This window comes from Microcebus murinus, chromosome 5 (genome assembly GCF_040939455.1).
Source record: "Microcebus murinus isolate Inina chromosome 5, M.murinus_Inina_mat1.0, whole genome shotgun sequence".
Lineage (NCBI taxonomy): Eukaryota > Metazoa > Chordata > Mammalia > Primates > Cheirogaleidae > Microcebus > Microcebus murinus.
The window spans coordinates 24,002,402-24,021,578 of NC_134108.1; the positions used below are offsets into that span (position 1 = coordinate 24,002,402).

The 19,177-nt window shown below is 42.9% G+C and overlaps 1 protein-coding gene across 1 annotated transcript; it reads left to right on the forward strand.

Moving 5' to 3' along the window:
• The first annotated feature begins 13,568 nt into the window (after positions 1–13,568).
• CITED2 (Cbp/p300 interacting transactivator with Glu/Asp rich carboxy-terminal domain 2) lies at positions 13,569–15,970 on the forward strand. The gene is made up of 2 exons (XM_012748065.3): positions 13,569–13,828; positions 14,291–15,970. Exon 2 carries the CDS (start codon positions 14,299–14,301, stop codon positions 15,097–15,099), a length of 801 nt encoding a protein of 266 aa, XP_012603519.1. The 5' UTR covers positions 13,569–13,828; positions 14,291–14,298; the 3' UTR covers positions 15,100–15,970.
• Positions 15,971–19,177: the final 3,207 nt, after the last annotated feature.

Consider the following 19,177-nt stretch of genomic DNA (forward strand, 5'->3'; position numbering starts at 1 on the left):
TAACCAAAATTAGGATGAAATGTATATTCATCTCTAGAAGCATTAATTTTTAATGAGAGAAGAATATGTTTTCTCAGCGGCTGAAATACTCATGGCCTCCAAGTGCAATGTCATTTTGCATTTATCACCCTATCCGGATTCCTAGAAGTTGAATTACTTATCAGAAATGTCCTGGGTGGACGGGGAATCAGAGCAGGAAGAAGGATTATCATGGCGATAGCCGCTGAGGAATTGCTCCCACACAGTAAGGACATTTCTCAAGGGATCAAAACGTGTGTCTTTTTCGGGCAGGGCAGATAAACACAGCCTAGAGCCTCCCTCTTTCGATTCTATTTAATCTGGATTTCGTACTGACCATCTGCCTTAAGTTAACACCTCTTTCTTCATCCAAACTCATTGGATTTCAGCTTTTATAGTTAAAATTCTAATCATTGATCGTTGCTTTGCAGCTTTTCGAAAGTGGTTTCATTGCCCTATTGTCATGAGAGTGCCTCCCTGAGATACGGATCCTGGTTGTCTTGATTAGATACGAGTGCTCCCTACTCTCCCAGCCATGCCCGGGCAGACAGTCTCCTGGGCTGATAGCTAATCTCAGAGCCTGGTCCATCCTCTCTCACTCACTCTCAGAGGGTGGACACCATGTCTGTTTACACTTCAAAATTCCAGCCATGCCTTACCCCACCTCTACGTTCCGAAAATTAAAAGAACCTTGTGGTAAACAGAGGAGAAATGCCTGGTTAGCTGGTCAGCACAGTCCACGTTAGGCACTTGCCTTTTCCTCTATATGTCCACTGAGCAGTTTTCTCCTAAGCCAGAATGGTACTGGTGCCTGCGGGTGTTCCAAACTCCTGATTGCCACCTCCTTTAGCACCATGTTTGCTCCCAGTATTCTTCAGACTGGTGCTTCTGCCTATCATAAAGGGTTTTCATGAATAATCTGAAGGCAAAACATCAAGATCTCAGCCAGGAGCAGGGTCCGCACCTTTGGCTGAGCAAGCAGCCCTGCCTGCTCCTCTGGCCTCAAAACACACTGCTCGCCACCAGCTGCGTGACCTGCACACCCGGCCCCATTCAGGCTCTGATAGGGAGTCGGCTTTTCAGAGATTCCGGAGAGCTAAGAACAACCCTGGTCACTTTCCTGACCACCAGCTCACCTCATGACGGCAGCCTTTGGTCTGGGCTGTGAGTGAAGTCTTGGTGACAGGTAGGTTTTGCTCTGGTGGCAGCTGGTGCACGATTCATCCCTTCAGGCTTGTCAGCAGGACATAAACCACAGGGCACGAACTCCGCAAGACAGTTTATATAATCTACAGCTCATTCGGGTTTTGTTCTTTACTCCCCCTGTGTGCTTGGACAAGTCACTTTACCTCCTTTAGCCTGAATTTCCAGAATCTCTAAATAAAGTGGATCGAACAAGGTAGGTTTCCTGGGCCCTCCCATCTGTAACTTAGGAAGATTCCATGATTCTTAGGAGAATCTACTTCAAAAACTGCATCATCAGCATTCATGGTGTGGCTAAAATCAGGCACATTTTCGCATGTGCTTGTGAAATCGTTCCCACTATTTTATAGTCACACTTTGTGCTAGATAAATGCCTCAAAGGGTTTTTATGGTGTTTGTCACTTGACGAGTTTAAAGAAAATGGAAAACTTTCTAGTTCCAGCTGCCTATAGGTCCTTTTACTTTTAGGAGCACAGCTACATCAAATAGGTTGACTGGCTACCATTACGATTTATTTGTACGTTCTCAGTGACAAAGAAGGGGTCCAACAGAGGGCCACCGACGTTAATAATCAGAGAACTATAGATCATGGCACAGACTCAAACCTCAGTGAACTTCTGTAATCTCTAAGTAACACACTTAGTAACTGTGAGAGTGCCCTTCTGCAAGAAAAAAAAAATGTTGAATTTTGTAAAGCCAATGAATCCAGCTTGTTGCTTCCCAAATGAATATATATCATAACATAGTTTCTATGCCCCATTTAATTTTAAGCCTATATTTAAAGAGATAAATGGTTTCTGATCTAAAACTGAACCTATATTTATTTCCTGAGAATAATTTTATTTATTAAAATCTATTCTCCTTGAATTAATGTCCCTCTATCAGCCAAGTGGAGTGAAAAGGGAACTGGGGGGGGGCAGTCATACAGCCCATGTTATAAATTCACACTGTGCTAGGTGGCAGGACACAAAGGAAAATAAGTTACAGTCCCCAGCCTGCAGGAGTGTGTGGGGGTGGCAGCTGGGGTGGGGGATGGGGCTGGATAACATGGAGGAACACTATTCTCTGTGCTGGTAAGCCGGGTGAGTTATACTTTGTGGATTCTGATCTTGTACCTTTTATCTAATCACCTGAGATCTCAGATAGCAGAGTGCATCTAGCCTCATGAACTCTGGACCTTTCTCTTTATGTCTGCATTCGTTCAGTCCACCTCCTTTCAAAGAGCTCTTGCTGGTAAGCAACAAAGAAAAGGACTCCTTGTTGGTGTTAGGCTGCTCTGGAACTTATATCTAAATTAATATATTTTTTAAAAGCATCATTATGCTCCACTATGGCACCAGATAATTTGGAAACACATGACCAGATCAGAGAGAACTACATGTAGGTTCATCTTCTGCTGGGTCTGCCTCTATAACATGCTCTTAAATGTGAAAAGACACAGGTGTGAGCAGTCCCTACCTCCAGGCAAAGAACTGGTTCTTTCTCTGAATTCTTTTCCTTCTGATGATCCATTAATATTATGAAAGAAGCACAAAGCTGATAAAAAAAAAAATACAGAGAACAGTGGCCTAGAGGAAAGCTTAAATTACTGGAGAGAGTTTGGAATCTTGAGAAGGTGATGAAGGAAAGAAAAACATTTAAAAAACTTCTTAAATATAAAACAATAATTAATTTTATAAACAATCTTTCTAAATTATTTAGCGTAGATGAGCATTTATGGACAAAACTTTGAGGGTCTACAGAGTGGCAAACTAGGAGATTGAAAAATACTTTCAATTTTTTTTAAAGGTTTAAGATTAGATCTCCATTGCTTAACTGTAAGGGTTAAAGAAATTTGAATTTTTAGCTTCAGAATCACCTACTCTGCATCAGGTACTGCTTTCGCACTGGGAATAGAATGACGGGACACTGGGGATAGGGTAGAAGCCTGGTCCCTGCCATCCTGGGGATGGTAATCGATGAGTCACAACAAATATGTGACTACACATTGTGAGAGGGGCTAGGAAGGAAAATCACAAGGCATTGTATGCAACAGGGTCAACAATGGGGACCTGACCTGTCTGGAGAAAAATCACAGTATAGCATCATGGAATGTCAAAGTATTTAGAGACATTAGTAAATAGGATTCTGCCAATTCAGAATTTCTAATTATTTCAACAGACCCATTGCCATTGTAGCACAGAAATAACAGGAAGGGAGGGAGGCTGAAGCTCAGTCACTGTCCCTTTCCTTTGGTGATGCCACCAAAGATGGAGGCCCAGTCTTCAGCTCAGCTGGTCCATCATCCGATGCCCACACTCATTCGATTCACAAAAGATAAATGAAGAGTAGTTGATTAACTTCCTATAGGAGGGCATCTTCCAGTGCCTGGAATTGTTGTGGCCACCAACTGCCAAGGTACTCAGGAGGCCAGGAAGCTGGGATTTGCCTGCTAAGGATGCTGATCTTATCTTGTACATGTTTATGCTCCTTTAATTCACTCACAGAAGATAATCTTATCTCAAAGTTCTGTGGGTGCTTTCCCTGGTGCCCCTACACTCTGATTCCAGAAGCTGGGCTGCACTTCAAATTAGCCTAGAAATCCCTTGCTCACCACAAAGTAACGGTGTAAACAAGATTGTCTGAAATACTTAAAAGAACTGAAGCCTCTACCAGCACTCCACAAAATACCATTTAAGATACAAATAATTGACATAGAAATACAAATCATTACTATACAGTTATTACCTAGCTCACCTAAGCATTTTTATAGAGCTGGTATTTGAATGACTAGAAAAAAGAACTAATGAGCCGATGCATAAGAAAAGATAGAACTCGGACAACCTTGGGGGCATATATTTATTTGATATAGGAAAGAAATCTGTATTTTAAAAAGAAATTGGCTAACATTCAGACTTCCCAATAGATCAACTTTCCCCTGCCTTAGCCAGTGATCCAAATTATTTAGTATGATAAATAGTTATATGATTGAAAGTATTTATAATAATAAAGACTGGATACCACCCAAACCAGGATTTATTTAACTGGAGTTCATAGGCCCTTCAGAGACCTTAAAATAGACTGGTGTTCTCTTTTTCTCTTCAAGAATTTTATGTTTTCATTTTGTTGATAGTTTTTTGCAAATTATTAGAAACATATTATGGATCATCCAAATGACAACCTTTTATTATTTGGATTTGTGATTATAATTGCAATGGTACCAAGCAGCATTGCTTTATTTTTATCTTATTTTTCTTTTCTTAGACAGAGGGACTCGCTCTGTCACTCTGCAGGCTGGTGTGCAGTGGCACAACCATAGCTCACTGTAGCCTCAACCTCCTGGGGCTACAGGTACCCACCACCAGGCTCAGCTATTTTTTTTTCTTGGTAGAGATGCTGGTGGGGTCCTGCTATGCTGCCCAAGCTGGTCTCGAACTCCTGGCCTCAAGTGATCCTCCCACCTCAGCCTCCCAAAGTGTTGGGATTATAGGCATAAGCCATCTCGCCCAGCAATGCAGCATTACTTTAAATGTTGAACATTAATCAGAAAAGAACAGAGATGGCTTTAATATACCTGGCATGTTCATGCCAGGTAAAGACCAAATGAAGTTATGGTGCACTGTATACAAATTTTCACGGCATTTCATTACACGCCACCTTATAGCATCAGCAGGCTGAACTCGGTAGAAAGAAAGGATGCTGTAGTTCTTGTTGCTAGATTCCCTAAGCAAAAGGTGACTTAATTTTGACAAAATCTGCCATATAAATGTTGCTATTTTCGATTTTTATTGGTTCTGTGGTTTTACATGAACATGTGTTCTAGTATTATAGTTGTACAGGAGCTGTAAATGTAAGGATGTCGTGTATTGTTTTCTATTTTTATACACTTCAGAAATATAATAAAAATAATTTAAGTAAACATTTGAAACCTTAGAGATTTGTTTCTTTTGAAAGGCAGCTATATATTACTTTTGAGAAACACTGACTTAAGCCAACATTTTTCAGCATTTTTATCTTGTGAGTTCCCATCATAATTATCTAGTGAACCATTTAGGCATTTTTAGGTCATTTAAAAATTTTTTGTATGGCACATAAAGAGAAGAGAGTTCACATAAAATATCATATTTTAGATGTAGTATAGAAGTTTCTTTTGTGTGGTTTATTTTAACCCAATTTTTTTTTTTTTTTGAGACAGTCTCACTCTGTTGCCAGGGCGAGAGTGCCATGGCATCAGCCTCGCTCACAGCAACCTCAAACTCCTGGGCTCAAGCAATCCTCCTGCCCCAGTCTCCCTGGTAGCTGGGACTACAGGCATGCGCCACCATGTCCGGCTAATTTTTTCTATATATTTTTAATTGACCAATTAGTTTCTTTCTACTTTTAGTAGAGACAGGATCTCGCTCTTTCTCAGGCTACTTTCGAACTCCTGACCTTGAGCGATCCACCTGCCTCGGGCTCCCAGAATGCTAGGATTACAGGCATGAGCCACTGCACCTGGCCTTAACCCAATTTTTAATAATATTTAATACAAAAAATATAAATACAAATTATTTTTGTTTATAGTGGACTAAAATGATTCCTTTTAAATTAATTGTATGAAGAAAAGCATAACTTGAAAAATTCAAAATTGACAATATAGTCTCTTTGGATTTTGGACTAAATACATATTTAAATGTATATTGAAATATAACTACATATTATGACATTAGAAACTGACACAAAATACTTTCATTTCCTAGTGTTTTTTAGTTCTTGAATTTTGAACATAAAAGTCAACTGGGATTTTTAAAAATAATATCTGTCCTTTGTTCATAAAAATAACATTAGAGGAATAGTTTCAGGCTATTATTCGCAAAATATACAACAACAATTATTATATATGGCTGTCGAATCTTTATTTCTAATAAATTAAAGGCCAAATTGGGTATAGACATCTCTATGTTTTCTCTTTTTAGCATTGATTTTTTTTAGTCCCAGAGTTATGTATTTGTGCTATATAAAAATTTTCATTATACAAATGCAACCTGTGGAGGAGGTACGCATCATCATAAGTCATTTGCAAAATAATTATCATGATTATATTTCTCAGTGGTTTATTTTATTCGGGACCATTGGTCGTCCATCTTTTTAAAAAAATCCATATGTGAAAAAGAATTAAGAACAATTCAAAGTTGTAAAACAGTAAAACCCCCCTCTGACAGGGGTAGTTAGCTGAGAGAGTAATTAAGTTAGATATTTGCTCATTAGATGTCTATAACCCACTCTGTGGGCTAACGCAGCACACACTCAGAAACTCAAACTTCTGCTCTGAACTGGAAAAATACTTTAAAATTATTTTAATTCCTGCTTTTTTAAAAGTAGAAATTGATATAGATTCTGTTACTGTCTTCTACAATCCTACCCACCTATAATACAGAACACCAGTTGGAAAATGCAGATCTAAAATACCATTCAACAAATTTCTATTCTATTTCACTGAAGTCTTCATAAAGACTTAGTCTTCTCTGCATATCCACACTGATGTTTTAAAATTCTGATGGTTAGGATGTCCTTTATGAGCAAGTCACTTAACCTCTTAGGACCTCAGATTTCTTATCTAGAGAATGAAAGAGTTTGGATAAGATTATTTTTAAAGTCCTACCCAGAACTAGAATCCTATGATTTTTATGTATTATCCAAAGAATTAATTTTCATAACTGTTTAACATCAGAACAGTGTTTTAAAACAAAATCTAACAGAAGCACTTAATAGATAAAGCACATAAAAGTGAAGCTGAGAATACTCGGTGTCTACAGAATACAATTTGGAAACCACTGATCTAAAGCTCGCTTTTTAAAAATGCTTCCTTTTTTTCTTTGTCTCAGTGGAAAAGAAAAACATCTGGAAAGGATCCACCATATTAGTTTCCCTATGTGTAGACCAGAACATATGTATTAAGTCACCTGTCAACTTTTCTTCTCCAGATTAAATAGCCATTATAAGTCCCATTTCCCATTCCTTTAAAATATATTTCCTTTTTTAAATGAACCTTCTTTGGTTTCTGTAACTCTTTATTAAAATGTAAAGTTACAAACCAACCACGATCTCTAAAAAGAGCCAAGTGTAGCAAAAGGATTATTTCCAGCTCTATCATGTGATTCTCACTCCTAATACACTCCAAGTTGTTTCCTTTTTAATAACAGCATTCCACTGCTGCCTCTGATTCAACCAATAGCTCAGGATGACTGGCAGTTGTGTGTGTGTGTGTGTGTGTGTGTGTGTGTTTTCAGCTGAACTTGTTCTCTCTAGTCAATAATTTCCCATCCAATACCCATGTAATTTGTTATTGTCCTTGTGAAGCCTCTGCAGTTTTTCTTATTGAATATAATCTTGTTTTTGATAGAGTGTTTCTCTAATTATTTAAGGTCACTGAATTTTTCTTCTGCCTTCCAACATATCTCATCCAACTTCAAAACCAATGTGAATGTTCTGTAGGTTATTGTTAAAGTTGTAGACTAACACAGTGGCAATTACCTAAAAAGAATCTATACATGACATGTACTGTAGGATGAACTCTGCCCTCCCTTAGGCCCCTGTATTGAAGTGCACACCCCCCAGCACCTCAGGACGTCCCCATATTTGGAGACAAGCTCTTTAAAGAGGTAATTAAGTTAAAATGAGGCCTTAGGATGGGTCCTAATCCAATCTGACCCATATCCTTCTAAAAAGAGGAACTTTGGACACACAGGAGAGACACCAGGGATTCATGCTCACAGAGGAAAGGCCACATGAGGACACAGCAAAAAGACACCATTTGCAAGCCGAGGAGAGAAGCCTCAGAAGAAACCAGGCCTCCTGACACTTTGATCTTAAACTTCCAGCCTCCAGAACTGTGAGAAAATAAATTCCTGTTATTTAAACCTCCTAGTCTGATATTTTGTTATTACCACCCTAGCAAACTTATACAGACAGTCCTGATTTATGACGGTTCAACCTACAATGTTTGCAACTTACAATGAGTTTGTCATAACGTGGCCCCACTGTAAGTCGAGAAGTATCTGTACAAGGTGGATCTACTCAGTTCATGACATTTGCAGCCCCTTGAAGCTCACCAAGGAACCTCTTCAATTACGGAGAAGGTTACAGGAGAACACAAATATCCATAATTCAAGCCAGAATAGGACATAAAGGAAGATCTGAGCAAAATGCCCTGGAAGCACCAAGGGAGCCAGAATTCTTTCCATCTGGGGCATCAGGGAAAGCTTGAAAGAGGAAATGTCATCTGAGCTGGACCTTCAAAGACAGGCGAAATTCCAGTCTCAGGCAGGAGGTGGGTGGGAAAGGGTGACAATCCACGGGAACAGGACATTATGAGCATGAACCAGGTCCATGCTACACCTACGATCCCTGTGAGAATGACCCCAGTTGTCACCAACCTGTAAACAGGATGGTTTATTTGCAAACCTGACTAACATCAGAACCAACTGGGAGCTTTTAAAAAATACGTAGATCCTCAGCCCCACACCCCCTCCACCTGCTGAATGATGTCTTGAAACCTTTATTTTAGCCAGCTTCTCAGATGAGATAGTATCAACCTCATCTGCTTAAAGACTCCTTTTTAACATAAACATTTCACCGATCTCCACATGATAATGGCTATATTTCCACTCATGAGAAAATACATAAACAGAAAAACTCTCATGAGCTTAGTAACAATTTCAAGTGAATTTGTATTTTATTAATTAGTATCAAACCCCCAAGTGGAAAAGTGATATTCATATATGATTTTGTCATATCTGTCACATGGAAAACATTACTGTTCAATCTACAGATAATGCCAAGTTGCATATAGGACTTCTGCCTCTATGAACCATGTATTGATAGACTCTCTCTCTCCCTTTTTCCTTATTTCTCTCCTGCTGAGAAGGTGGCCATGTTTTTTGTTGTTGTTGTTGTTGCTACCTTTGTTTTTGGTTTTGTGTTTTAAGCTCTCTGAGATTCAAAGTCCCCCTTACTATAGTGATGAAAGTAATTCCTACTCATTGGGGTGAACATTAAGCAAAATAATTTAAATAAAGTACAAAACAGAGTGTTAGATCCAACACCCACCCCATTACACAAGTATGAGTTCTTTCAATACATTTTTTTGAAGCTGGGCCCTTCGGTCAGCCTTTTCTCAGTTCAGGTTTGAGCTAAAGCCAGAAAGCTTCACCTCCAAAAGCTATGTTCAGGCAAAAGCTCACACCCATGGGGATCTTCCCCCATTATTCAGCAGCCAAGGGTCCCCGGGTGAGCCATCTTCCCAGCCAGACAACAGTTTTGCCCTACTGTCTGCCACGATGCAGAGGGTGGTCAGCTGCTGTTCTCCTTTCCCACTGGGTTTTCCCACCAGCCTTGAGAGTAACCTTCTCCAGAAAATCTTCCCTCACATCTTCATTGGGGTTCCTTTGGTACCTACACTATATTTTATCCATTCATTCACTCACTAACCTAATCAGTGGAAGTCTAATACATGCCAGGACTAGTTCCAGACACTGGAGGAACAACCAGCCTGGGCCTCTGCTCTCCTGGAGCCTCCAGTCTAATGGGGAAGGTAGTCAACAGCAAGCTACTATGCAGTGTATCAGGTGGGGATAAGCGCTAAGAAGAAAAATAAAGTAGGGGGAGGACACGAGGCATCTTGCTATTTAGACAGGACAACTGGGAAGATCTAGTTGAGGTGGCATTTGAGCGGAGTCATGAAGAAATGAGAACATGGGCCACTAGGACATCTGGGAAAGGAGTTCCAGATGATGTTTCTCTTTCTTAGCAGCAGAGGTTTATGTTGCTCAGTTTCTTCACCACTGTTATGGGTTGAATTATGAATCCCCTCCCACCACCAAAAGATAAGTTGGAGTGTTAACCCCCCATATGTCCAAGTGTGATCTTATTTGGATTTAGGGTCTTTAAAGAGGTTATCAAGTTAAAATGAGGTCATTAGGATAAGTCCTAATCCAAAATGACTGTTGTCTTTGTATAATAAAAAGAGGACATTTATTTGGACACAGAGACACGCCTACGGGGGGAAATGTCATGTGAAGACGAGGACGGGGATAAGAGTGATGCATCTCCAAATCAAGGAATGTCAAAGATTGTCAGCAAACCATTAGAAGCTGAAAGAGAGACATGGGAGAGATTGTCCCTTGCAGCCTTCAAAACCAACCCTGCCAACACCTTGAACTTCCAGCCTCCAGCACTGTAAGTCAATAGCGTTCTGTTGTTTAAGCTGAATCAGCTTAAAGTGTGTGGTACACTTCTATGGCAGCCCTAGGAAACTAATACAACCATCTAGCACCATGAGAGTTGCAGACAGACCACTCTCCCACCTAGGTTCACAGGATAAACTCTGGTTACACAGGACTTCACGTATCCCTGGATTACTGTAACTGTAACTATCCCCTAATACAGGGGTCCCCAACCTATGGTGAGCTGTATAATTATTTCATTATATATTACAATGTCACAGTAATAGAAATGAAGTGCACAATAAATGTAATGCACTTGAATCATCCCAAAACTATCCACCCCCCCTCCCTCAGTCCATGGAAAAACTATCTCCCATGAAAATGGTCCCTGGTACCAGAAAAGTTGGGGACCGCTGCCCTAAAAGGACTCTCTGTTCCCAGTCTTACTTTCTAAACCGCCCTCCACAGTACTGCCCTGATCTCTCTAAAACCAAAATCTGATCATAGCTCATAGGTTCACAAACTTTCACCTGCCTCCCTTTATCTTTGGGATACAGCCAAATTTCTCAGCTTGGGGACACAAAGCCCTTAGGATCCAGCCCTGGGGTACCCCTCCAACCTTGTTTCTCCCATCTTTGCATTAACTCCTTAGCCAGAAGTTTCCTCCCCACCTCCCTGCATGACCATACTTCTATTCATCCTGACTAGTCAACTTAGTCAACCATCTCCACTGGGAATTCTTCCCAATGCCCCCAAGACTAGGTTAAATGTCCCTCCTATGTGCTCTCCAAAGCCCTTGTGTTTAATGTTGTGGCTTTTATCACAGTGTATCCAAGGCCTGTTAGTTTGTCTCATCCTTTTGACCATGAGTTCCTATCTTTTTGTATTTCCAGACACTAAGAACGTAGCTGGCACTTGGGGCACAGTCAATGGATGGGTAAGAATAAATGAACAAAGCATGACATGTTCCAACCAGCTGGTTCCAGAACTATTTATCCTTTAAGGGATGGGGGATGGGCAGGTGACCTTTCCAGAGATTTCCCAATAGTCTGTAGAACCACTGCAGCTGGATGGAGCTGAACCTTTCCTTAATGGTTGCAAGAGGAATTTAGATTAGACATTCAAAAGCTGTTCCTTGTGTCGCAAGACACTGCCATATAAGGAAGGAAAGTAAACAATCTCTCCAGTAATTTTTGAGTCTGGGGTTGACCAGAATTCCAGAATTTATTTTTTGATAAAAGTGGCCCCTTCAGGTCTCTTCCAATCCTCTGATTCTGTGACAGCATGTCCCTGACCTACAGGCAAAGGTGGGGGGTGGACAGGAGAATAGAGAATTGTTGCGACTAACAATGCAATGTGTTCTGTGCTCAAGTCTCCAAAAAGTAAATATTTTTGAGGTTTAAAAATTATTTGCATACACGTTTAGAAATGCTGGAGATCCTGAAAGAGGAAAGAGGGGAAGACAGAAAGTAACAACGTTTTAAAAAATACATACATATATATATATATATATGCCTAACTGGAGGAAGACAGAGGAGTAATACAAGTAAATAATCGGGATTAGGTCTCTTTTGCTAATTCCTGAACGGAGAAATGTATCAGAATTTCCAGTGCTCAAAAAATAGGCCCTAAAAAAGTCTTGTGAGCAATTAAAGAGAAAGGGGGCGGGAAGGGGGGGACTCGCTCTTCGCAGCAGGAAGTCTTCAATGGCTATCGAGTTATGAAGAAACAACTCTGCCCAGAAGTCCTTATTCGGAGTGCTACACTCGATTTTACCACGTAAAGAGCAATATAAAAGCTCAGAGCAGCCGTATCATGGTGTTGGGGAAACAACTCGGCTTCCCCATGTGAGAAAGCACCAGAGCTCCGACCGGGTAGTAGCCCAGACCGGTGTTAGGGGTTTTATTTGCAAGTCAATGAACCAAACGGGCGACCAGACTCGTTGTGCCGCGTTCTGGAAGCAAGGTTATTATTACCGCCTATTGCCCCACTGAACAATTTCACTGGAAAGGAAGAGTCCCGGCCGTGTGTGCGCGCGCGGTGCCATACGGGACGTGCAGCTACGTGCCCACCTCCAGAACGACTTTATTTACAAAGCGATTACCATATTATCTATTTGTTTTCTTTTTCCAGCAACAGCAGCCTTACCCAGCCCTTGAATTTCTTAATTACAAACCCGTTTGCCTCTAAATCAGCCCCAAACCGTCAGGCAGAGCCCGGAGGGAGGCTGTGCAAGTTTGCACACACCCCCACCTCCCGGATCAAGGGCAACAGCAGAAGCAAGTAACTGTGTATGTGCAAAAAGGTGGATCTGGGGACGAGGATCGCTGAGTTTGTTTACAGAGCAGAGACGCCTCAGCTCGGATGCCAAAGCTACCAAGAGCTGCAAACGCAAACTTAGCAGAAGCACACGTACCCCGGGAGCGGCGAGCGGGCCCGAAAGCGCGGACCGGATCTCCGGCGCGGGAGCGGAGGCGGCGGGGCCCGCGAGCGCGCTCGGTCCACCTGCAGCCGCTGCCGCTCCCTGCCCCCAGCTCCCGTCCTTGAAGGGAGTGGGGAGGGGGCGGGGGGAATGCATGTACACGCAGATAGCTAGCTGAGGTTTACCTATTGCCTCTGTGAAAACAAAAGCTCGGCTCCGCAAAGCGCGCTCGGGGGTAGGGGGAGCATTATTTGTCCCGGGCTTTAAAACCCAACTCGGGGAAGCAGAGCCATTCTTTGCAGCCTGGAGAGACTTGTGCAAAGCCGGGGACCAGAAGGGCACTCGGGAGGGTGGGGGCGCCGGGCGAACGCCCCGTTCCCGTAGAGGGCAGGCCAGATCGCTAGGGGAGCCGGCTGGCAGAGCGGGGGTCAGGGCGATCGGGCAGAGGGGGCGGTGAGCTTTCCTCGCTCCTCTCCGGGCAGGCGCTCCCCTGGGGCCGGGAGGCCGGGAAGGACGTTCCCCTGCCCCGGGAGCGGCCGAGCCGGCCCCGCGTTCCTGGGCCGGGAGGGAACCAGAGCCGGGGGGCAGCGGGGCGGCGCCGGGGCCGCAGCCTCTGCGCACGTGCCGCCGGCCGCGGGACTGGGCTCCCGGCCGCGTCCAGTGAGCCAGGGCTTCCGGGATCCGCGTTTTCGCGCCGCCCGCCCGGGAGGCTCTCGCTCCGCCCTTCCTGAAATCCCTATATTAACTGTGGCCAAAGCCCTAAGAAACACAGCTCATTGTTGGCAGCTGCCGGGCGGTCCTACCGAGCTGTGAGGGCAGCGGAGGGGAAATAAAAGGGAACGGCTCCGAATCTGCCCCAGCGGCCGCTGCGAGCCCTCGGCGCCGACTTCGCGACAGCGAGCGCCCTGCACGCCAGGAAGGGCCCCTCTATGTGCTGCTGAGCCGGTCCTGGACCCGACGATCCCGCCCTCGGTCTTCGGAGCAGCAATCGCAACGACGGAAGGTGAGCGCGGCGGGCGAAGCAGGCTGGGGCTGCTGCCAGCCCCGTCCTCCGAAGGCAGGCTTTGCCCGGAGGAAGAGCGCGAGGCGGAGCTGGGGAATAACAACAGGATGTGCAACAACAGGATGAGGAGGGCTGGTTCAGTGCCTGAAGTTCGCGGCAGGGCTACGGGGCACTTCCTTTATTAGACCACTTCGGGGAGCGGAGGGGGGTGTGGGCTCGGGGCCCCCCACCCGATCGCAGGGGAAGGGGCCGGTTGTGCAGCGCCCCGGCTCTGTGTCGGGTGGCAGGTCCGCCGTGGTGGCGAGCCCAGGTGCACAGGCTACCGGTGGGACCCCGGGGGTAGTGGTTTGCAGCCGACGTGCGCTCGGAGAGCCCGGGGGGCACAGGCGAGAAAAAGTGGGGTGCGCTGTGGTGGGCGACACGTGTGGCGCGGCTCTTACCGTCTGCCCTTTTCGCTTTCAGGACTGGAAATGGCAGACCATATGATGGCCATGAACCACGGGCGCTTCCCCGACGGCACCAATGGGCTGCACCACCACCCTGCCCACCGCATGGGCATGGGGCAGTTCCCGAGCCCCCATCACCACCAGCAGCAGCAGCCCCAGCACGCCTTCAACGCCCTGATGGGCGAGCACATACACTACGGCGCGGGCAACATGAATGCCACCAGCGGCATCAGGCACGCCATGGGGCCGGGGACTGTGAACGGAGGGCACCCCCCGAGCACGCTGGCCCCCGCGGCCAGATTTAACAACTCCCAGTTCATGGCCCCCCCAGTGGCCAGCCAGGGAGGCTCCCTGCCGGCCAGCATGCAGCTGCAGAAGCTCAACAACCAGTATTTCAACCATCACCCCTACCCCCACAACCACTACATGCCGGATTTGCACCCTGCTGCAGGCCACCAGATGAACGGGACAAACCAGCACTTCCGAGATTGCAACCCCAAGCACAGCGGCGGCAGCAGCACTCCCGGCGGCTCGGGCGGCAGCAGCACCCCCGGTGGCTCCGGCGGCACCTCGGGCGGCAGCGCGGGCAGCGCGGGCAGCGGCGGCAGCAACATGCCCGCCTCCGTGGCCCACGTCCCCGCTGCAATGCTGCCGCCCAATGTCATAGACACTGATTTCATCGACGAGGAAGTGCTCATGTCCTTAGTGATAGAAATGGGTTTGGACCGCATCAAGGAACTGCCTGAACTCTGGCTGGGGCAAAACGAGTTTGATTTTATGACGGACTTCGTGTGCAAACAGCAGCCCAGTAGAGTAAGCTGTTGACTCGATCAAAACCCTGGCGAAAGAAATCAAACCCCCAACTTCTTCTGTGTGAATTAAAAAAAAAAACAAAAAAACATTCCCTTAGACACAGTATCTCACTTTTCAGATCTTGAAAGGTTTGAGAACTTGGAAACAAAGTAAACTATAAACTTGTACAAATTGGTTTAAAAAAAAATTGCTGCCACTTTTTTTTTCTGTTTTTGTTTCGTTTTTGTAGCCTTGACATTCACCTCCTTTATGTAGTTGAAATATCTAGCTAACTTGGTCTTTTTCGTTGTTTGTTTTTACTCCTTTTCCCTCACTTTCTCCAGTGCTCAACTGTTAGATATTAATCTTGGCAAACTGCTTAATCTTGTGGATTTTGTAGATGGTTTCAAATGACTGAACTGCATTCAGATTTACGAGTGAAAGGAAAAATTGCATTAGTTGGTTGCATGAACTTTGAAGGGCAGATATTACTGCACAAACTCTGCCATCTCGCTTCATTTTTTTAACTATGCATTTGAGTACAGACTAATTTTTAAAATATGCTAAACTGGAAGATTAAACAGATGTGGGCCAAACCGTTCTGGATCAGGAAAAGTCATACTGTTCACTTTCAAGTTGGCTGTCCCCTCCCCCATATGTACAGACAATAATAGGGTGTGGAATGTAGTCAGTGGCAAACATTTCACAGATTTTTATTTTGTTTCTGTCTTCAACATTTTTGACACTGTGCTAATAGTTATATTCAGTACATGAAAAGATACTACTGTGTTGAAAGCTTTTTAGGAAATTTTGACAGTATTTTTGTACAAAACATTTTTTTGAAAAAATACTTGTTAATTTATTCTATTTTAATTTGCCAATGTCAATAAAAAGTTAAGAAATACTTGTTTTCTAGAAGTCATTTGGGGGTGGTTGTTCCCTTTGGTGGCTTTTTTTTTTTTCCTGTCTTTTAAGTTGAACACTTTATTGATGAGAGTAAGCATTCCAAAGGATAAATTACAGGACACCAAAACAGGTCACGATGAGCTTATGCGGAGAGCAGGATTTAACATAATTGGCATAATGCTGCATTGTTATCATTGTAACGTGCCTCTTGGTGTGGTTTAATCAAAAGCTGCAAAGTTGTGAAAGTGCTTTTTTTTCTCCTTAATTGCCATCACATTCAAGTGTACTCCAGAGTTAGAAAGGTTTGCAATACTAAACGTTACCTTTCTCACTGGGTGGGAGGGGGGGAATCAGTCTTTCTGTTTATACCTGATTCAACTATCTAAATGGAGGAAGATGGGATAATATACTGAGTGACTGATGGGGTTGGCATTAAATATAAATCTACCTTTATCTCTAGCGATGAATTTTATTTCTCAGCAAAAGTGCCAAGGATAGGCACACATTTTCTAGCTTAATCTCTGAAATAGCTTCTAAATGGTTTATAATTCTGAGGAAAAAGGGGGGTGGAATTTCACCTTAAGGCTTTCTATTTTGTTCTCCTGTAATATTTAAAATTTACTCAGAGAGGTTGATTCAAAGGTCAAATTACAATCTTCACAAGATGTTCCCCTCAAGCATGCCCTATTTTCCAGAATTCTGAGCTTTTTCTGCTACATGCATTGGGTGCAAAGCACATAAGGATAAGATCATTTGAATTTTACCTACATGAGTTATCAAGAAGACCATACTGCAGTTAAGTGGGTGCCAAGTTTTGCCTTATATAATCAAGCAAAGGAAAAAGTAATATTGTTAAAATCTCAAATTATCCCAGGTGTAAGGAGAAGAAATTTTATTTTGTTTTCTCTTTCATGTTTTCATGGCTTATCTTATGTTTAGAAGAGCAACACACCTACATTTGAAAAAAAATACAGACTTTTGCATTTAACCTACTAAGAAAGTTTAAAAAAAAGATTGAGGAAAATCTTAAAAATAATGCTCTAAAAGAACATTTCATTTAAACTTAGATTCTCATCTTAAATTCCATCTTTCATAATAAATCAGGAGAGGTGAGTGTTATATGAGAGTGAGTCAGTCATAAAGGCTGATTTAAGTATAATTCAGATCACCTACATTCTATCATTCTATTCCAAGGCAGGCCATGTGAAATTAAGATGCATGCACTCCACTGGGTTTTTATACCTCTATAATTGACACTTTCTTCTTTAAAATTATGTTCTAAATAAATAATTTCCCTGAGAATGCACTGAATCATCCCAAACTCTTTTCACCCCATTTTAAAAGCTGATCCAGATTTCCACATTAATAGTTGAAGCTGAAGTTTTTTCTTCAGCTAAGACATGTCAATACTAAATCTGCAATCAGCAGTAAATCTTCCTAGCTAAGCATTTTCACAGTAAGTTTTCCTTTCCCTTTTTCTTTCTATTTTTTTTCTAGAGGCTCAAGTGAAAAAATATGTTTGCATACATATTAATACAGCAGTTCTAGTCCTTTTTCACTTGTGCCAGAAAAAAAGGAAAGTGATTGGAGGCATTGTTTTTCGCATAAAGCAGCAAAAGAATTGTCTTGCCGCCACCCTTCACCATTTATTCTGCCAGGGAATAAGCCACAACACCTGCTCTGTCACTAAATTCCTCCTGCTGCTCAAAGGCCGGAACACGTATGTGGAGACGCAGAGCCCAAGGAACTATTATTAGATCTTGAGCCCATCCCTGCCAGAACAGAGGACTCAAACAGAGGAGCTGGGCTAAAAGCACAATTTGTCTTCAGTACAAATACAAATGCCACCCTCCCCCTCCCCCTTCACTTGAATGATCTCTATTTCATTAAAACTCTTTCTTGATCAACAATTGAGCAGATTCTATGTGATATCTGCAGGTCTCTTAAGCAGAGAAAAATAACTCCTTGTTTGAACAACCTGATTAATGAAACCTGTACAGTGACCTAGATCACCCTGCTACTGGCAGACATTTGCAAAAACCTTCTGTGGTCTTGCTTCCTACTAAGTTGCTTATAGCATATGGGGAAATTTGACCTCTGTACCTTGGCTGTTTGTCAAAAAGTTCTAATACGGTACAAGAGAGCTTCTGTTCTTTAAGCTTTGCCCACAAATAGACACTGCATGCTTGATTTGCAAGAAGAGATCAATGATAAACAACAGCACAACCTCATAGGTACATGTCAGAAAAATAAGTCCACCTTAATAAAAACTCATACCTCTGCCTTGTGCCTGATAAAATCCTGGTGGAGGTATCTTCACTGGAGCCGATAAAGATGTTAGAGCTATGGATGGGTCTTTGAAGAAGAGTTACCTAATCACTACTGTTTATGGGGTGCTAGGCTAGGGCACTAGTACCAGAAGGCTGACATCTATTGTGAAGTTTATGGTCTCCATGACTTTTACTACTGTAAACGCCTGGAATGGCTATAAATTGATGTCAACATTAAAGGCCAGATCCTTTAGAGCAAAATATTAATCCACTAATCTATTATGGGTGGCCGGCTTTGAAATATAAACTTTGTAGTCTTGGACCATTAGGTGTTTTCGCCCCCTTGTGGAATTTATTTAGAAGGTCAAAGGAAACCTGTTTTCTCAAGAGGTTTTTTTTGTTTTATTGTTTGTTTTGTGCCCTTTCATGAAGACTTCATTTTCTTTTTGGAAGCAAACAGCATATATTTGAGCAATAATTTTTTTTTTCATCAAAGAAGATTCCGGAATAAGCACCCTTTATAAAAATAAGAGTATTTTACTTACCAACAACCTTAACCTATGATTAAGTATGCATAATTGAGATTTGCCTCATATTTGAAAATATGCATTAGCTAAGGGATTTTCTGTTTGAAAGTGTAATGAGCAGTGGTTTGGGCCAACGCTTTAGTCTGTCAACCATGTGGGCATGGAAAATACTCTGCATCCCCACGACAGGACTGTTGATTTGTAATAAGTGTAAATAACAATGTATTTGATGGTATGAGCCTGGAAAGGTGGAGCGAAATATCCAGGAATGTAGAATGTAATTATCCACGTTGGAATGTGACCAAGTCACCAGCTCTAATCTTATGAAAAGGAACACAAGATCTTTAATGAGAAAGAATGTTGCAGTCTGATTGAGTCTGTAAAATTTACTTTAAAATAAACCTGGCA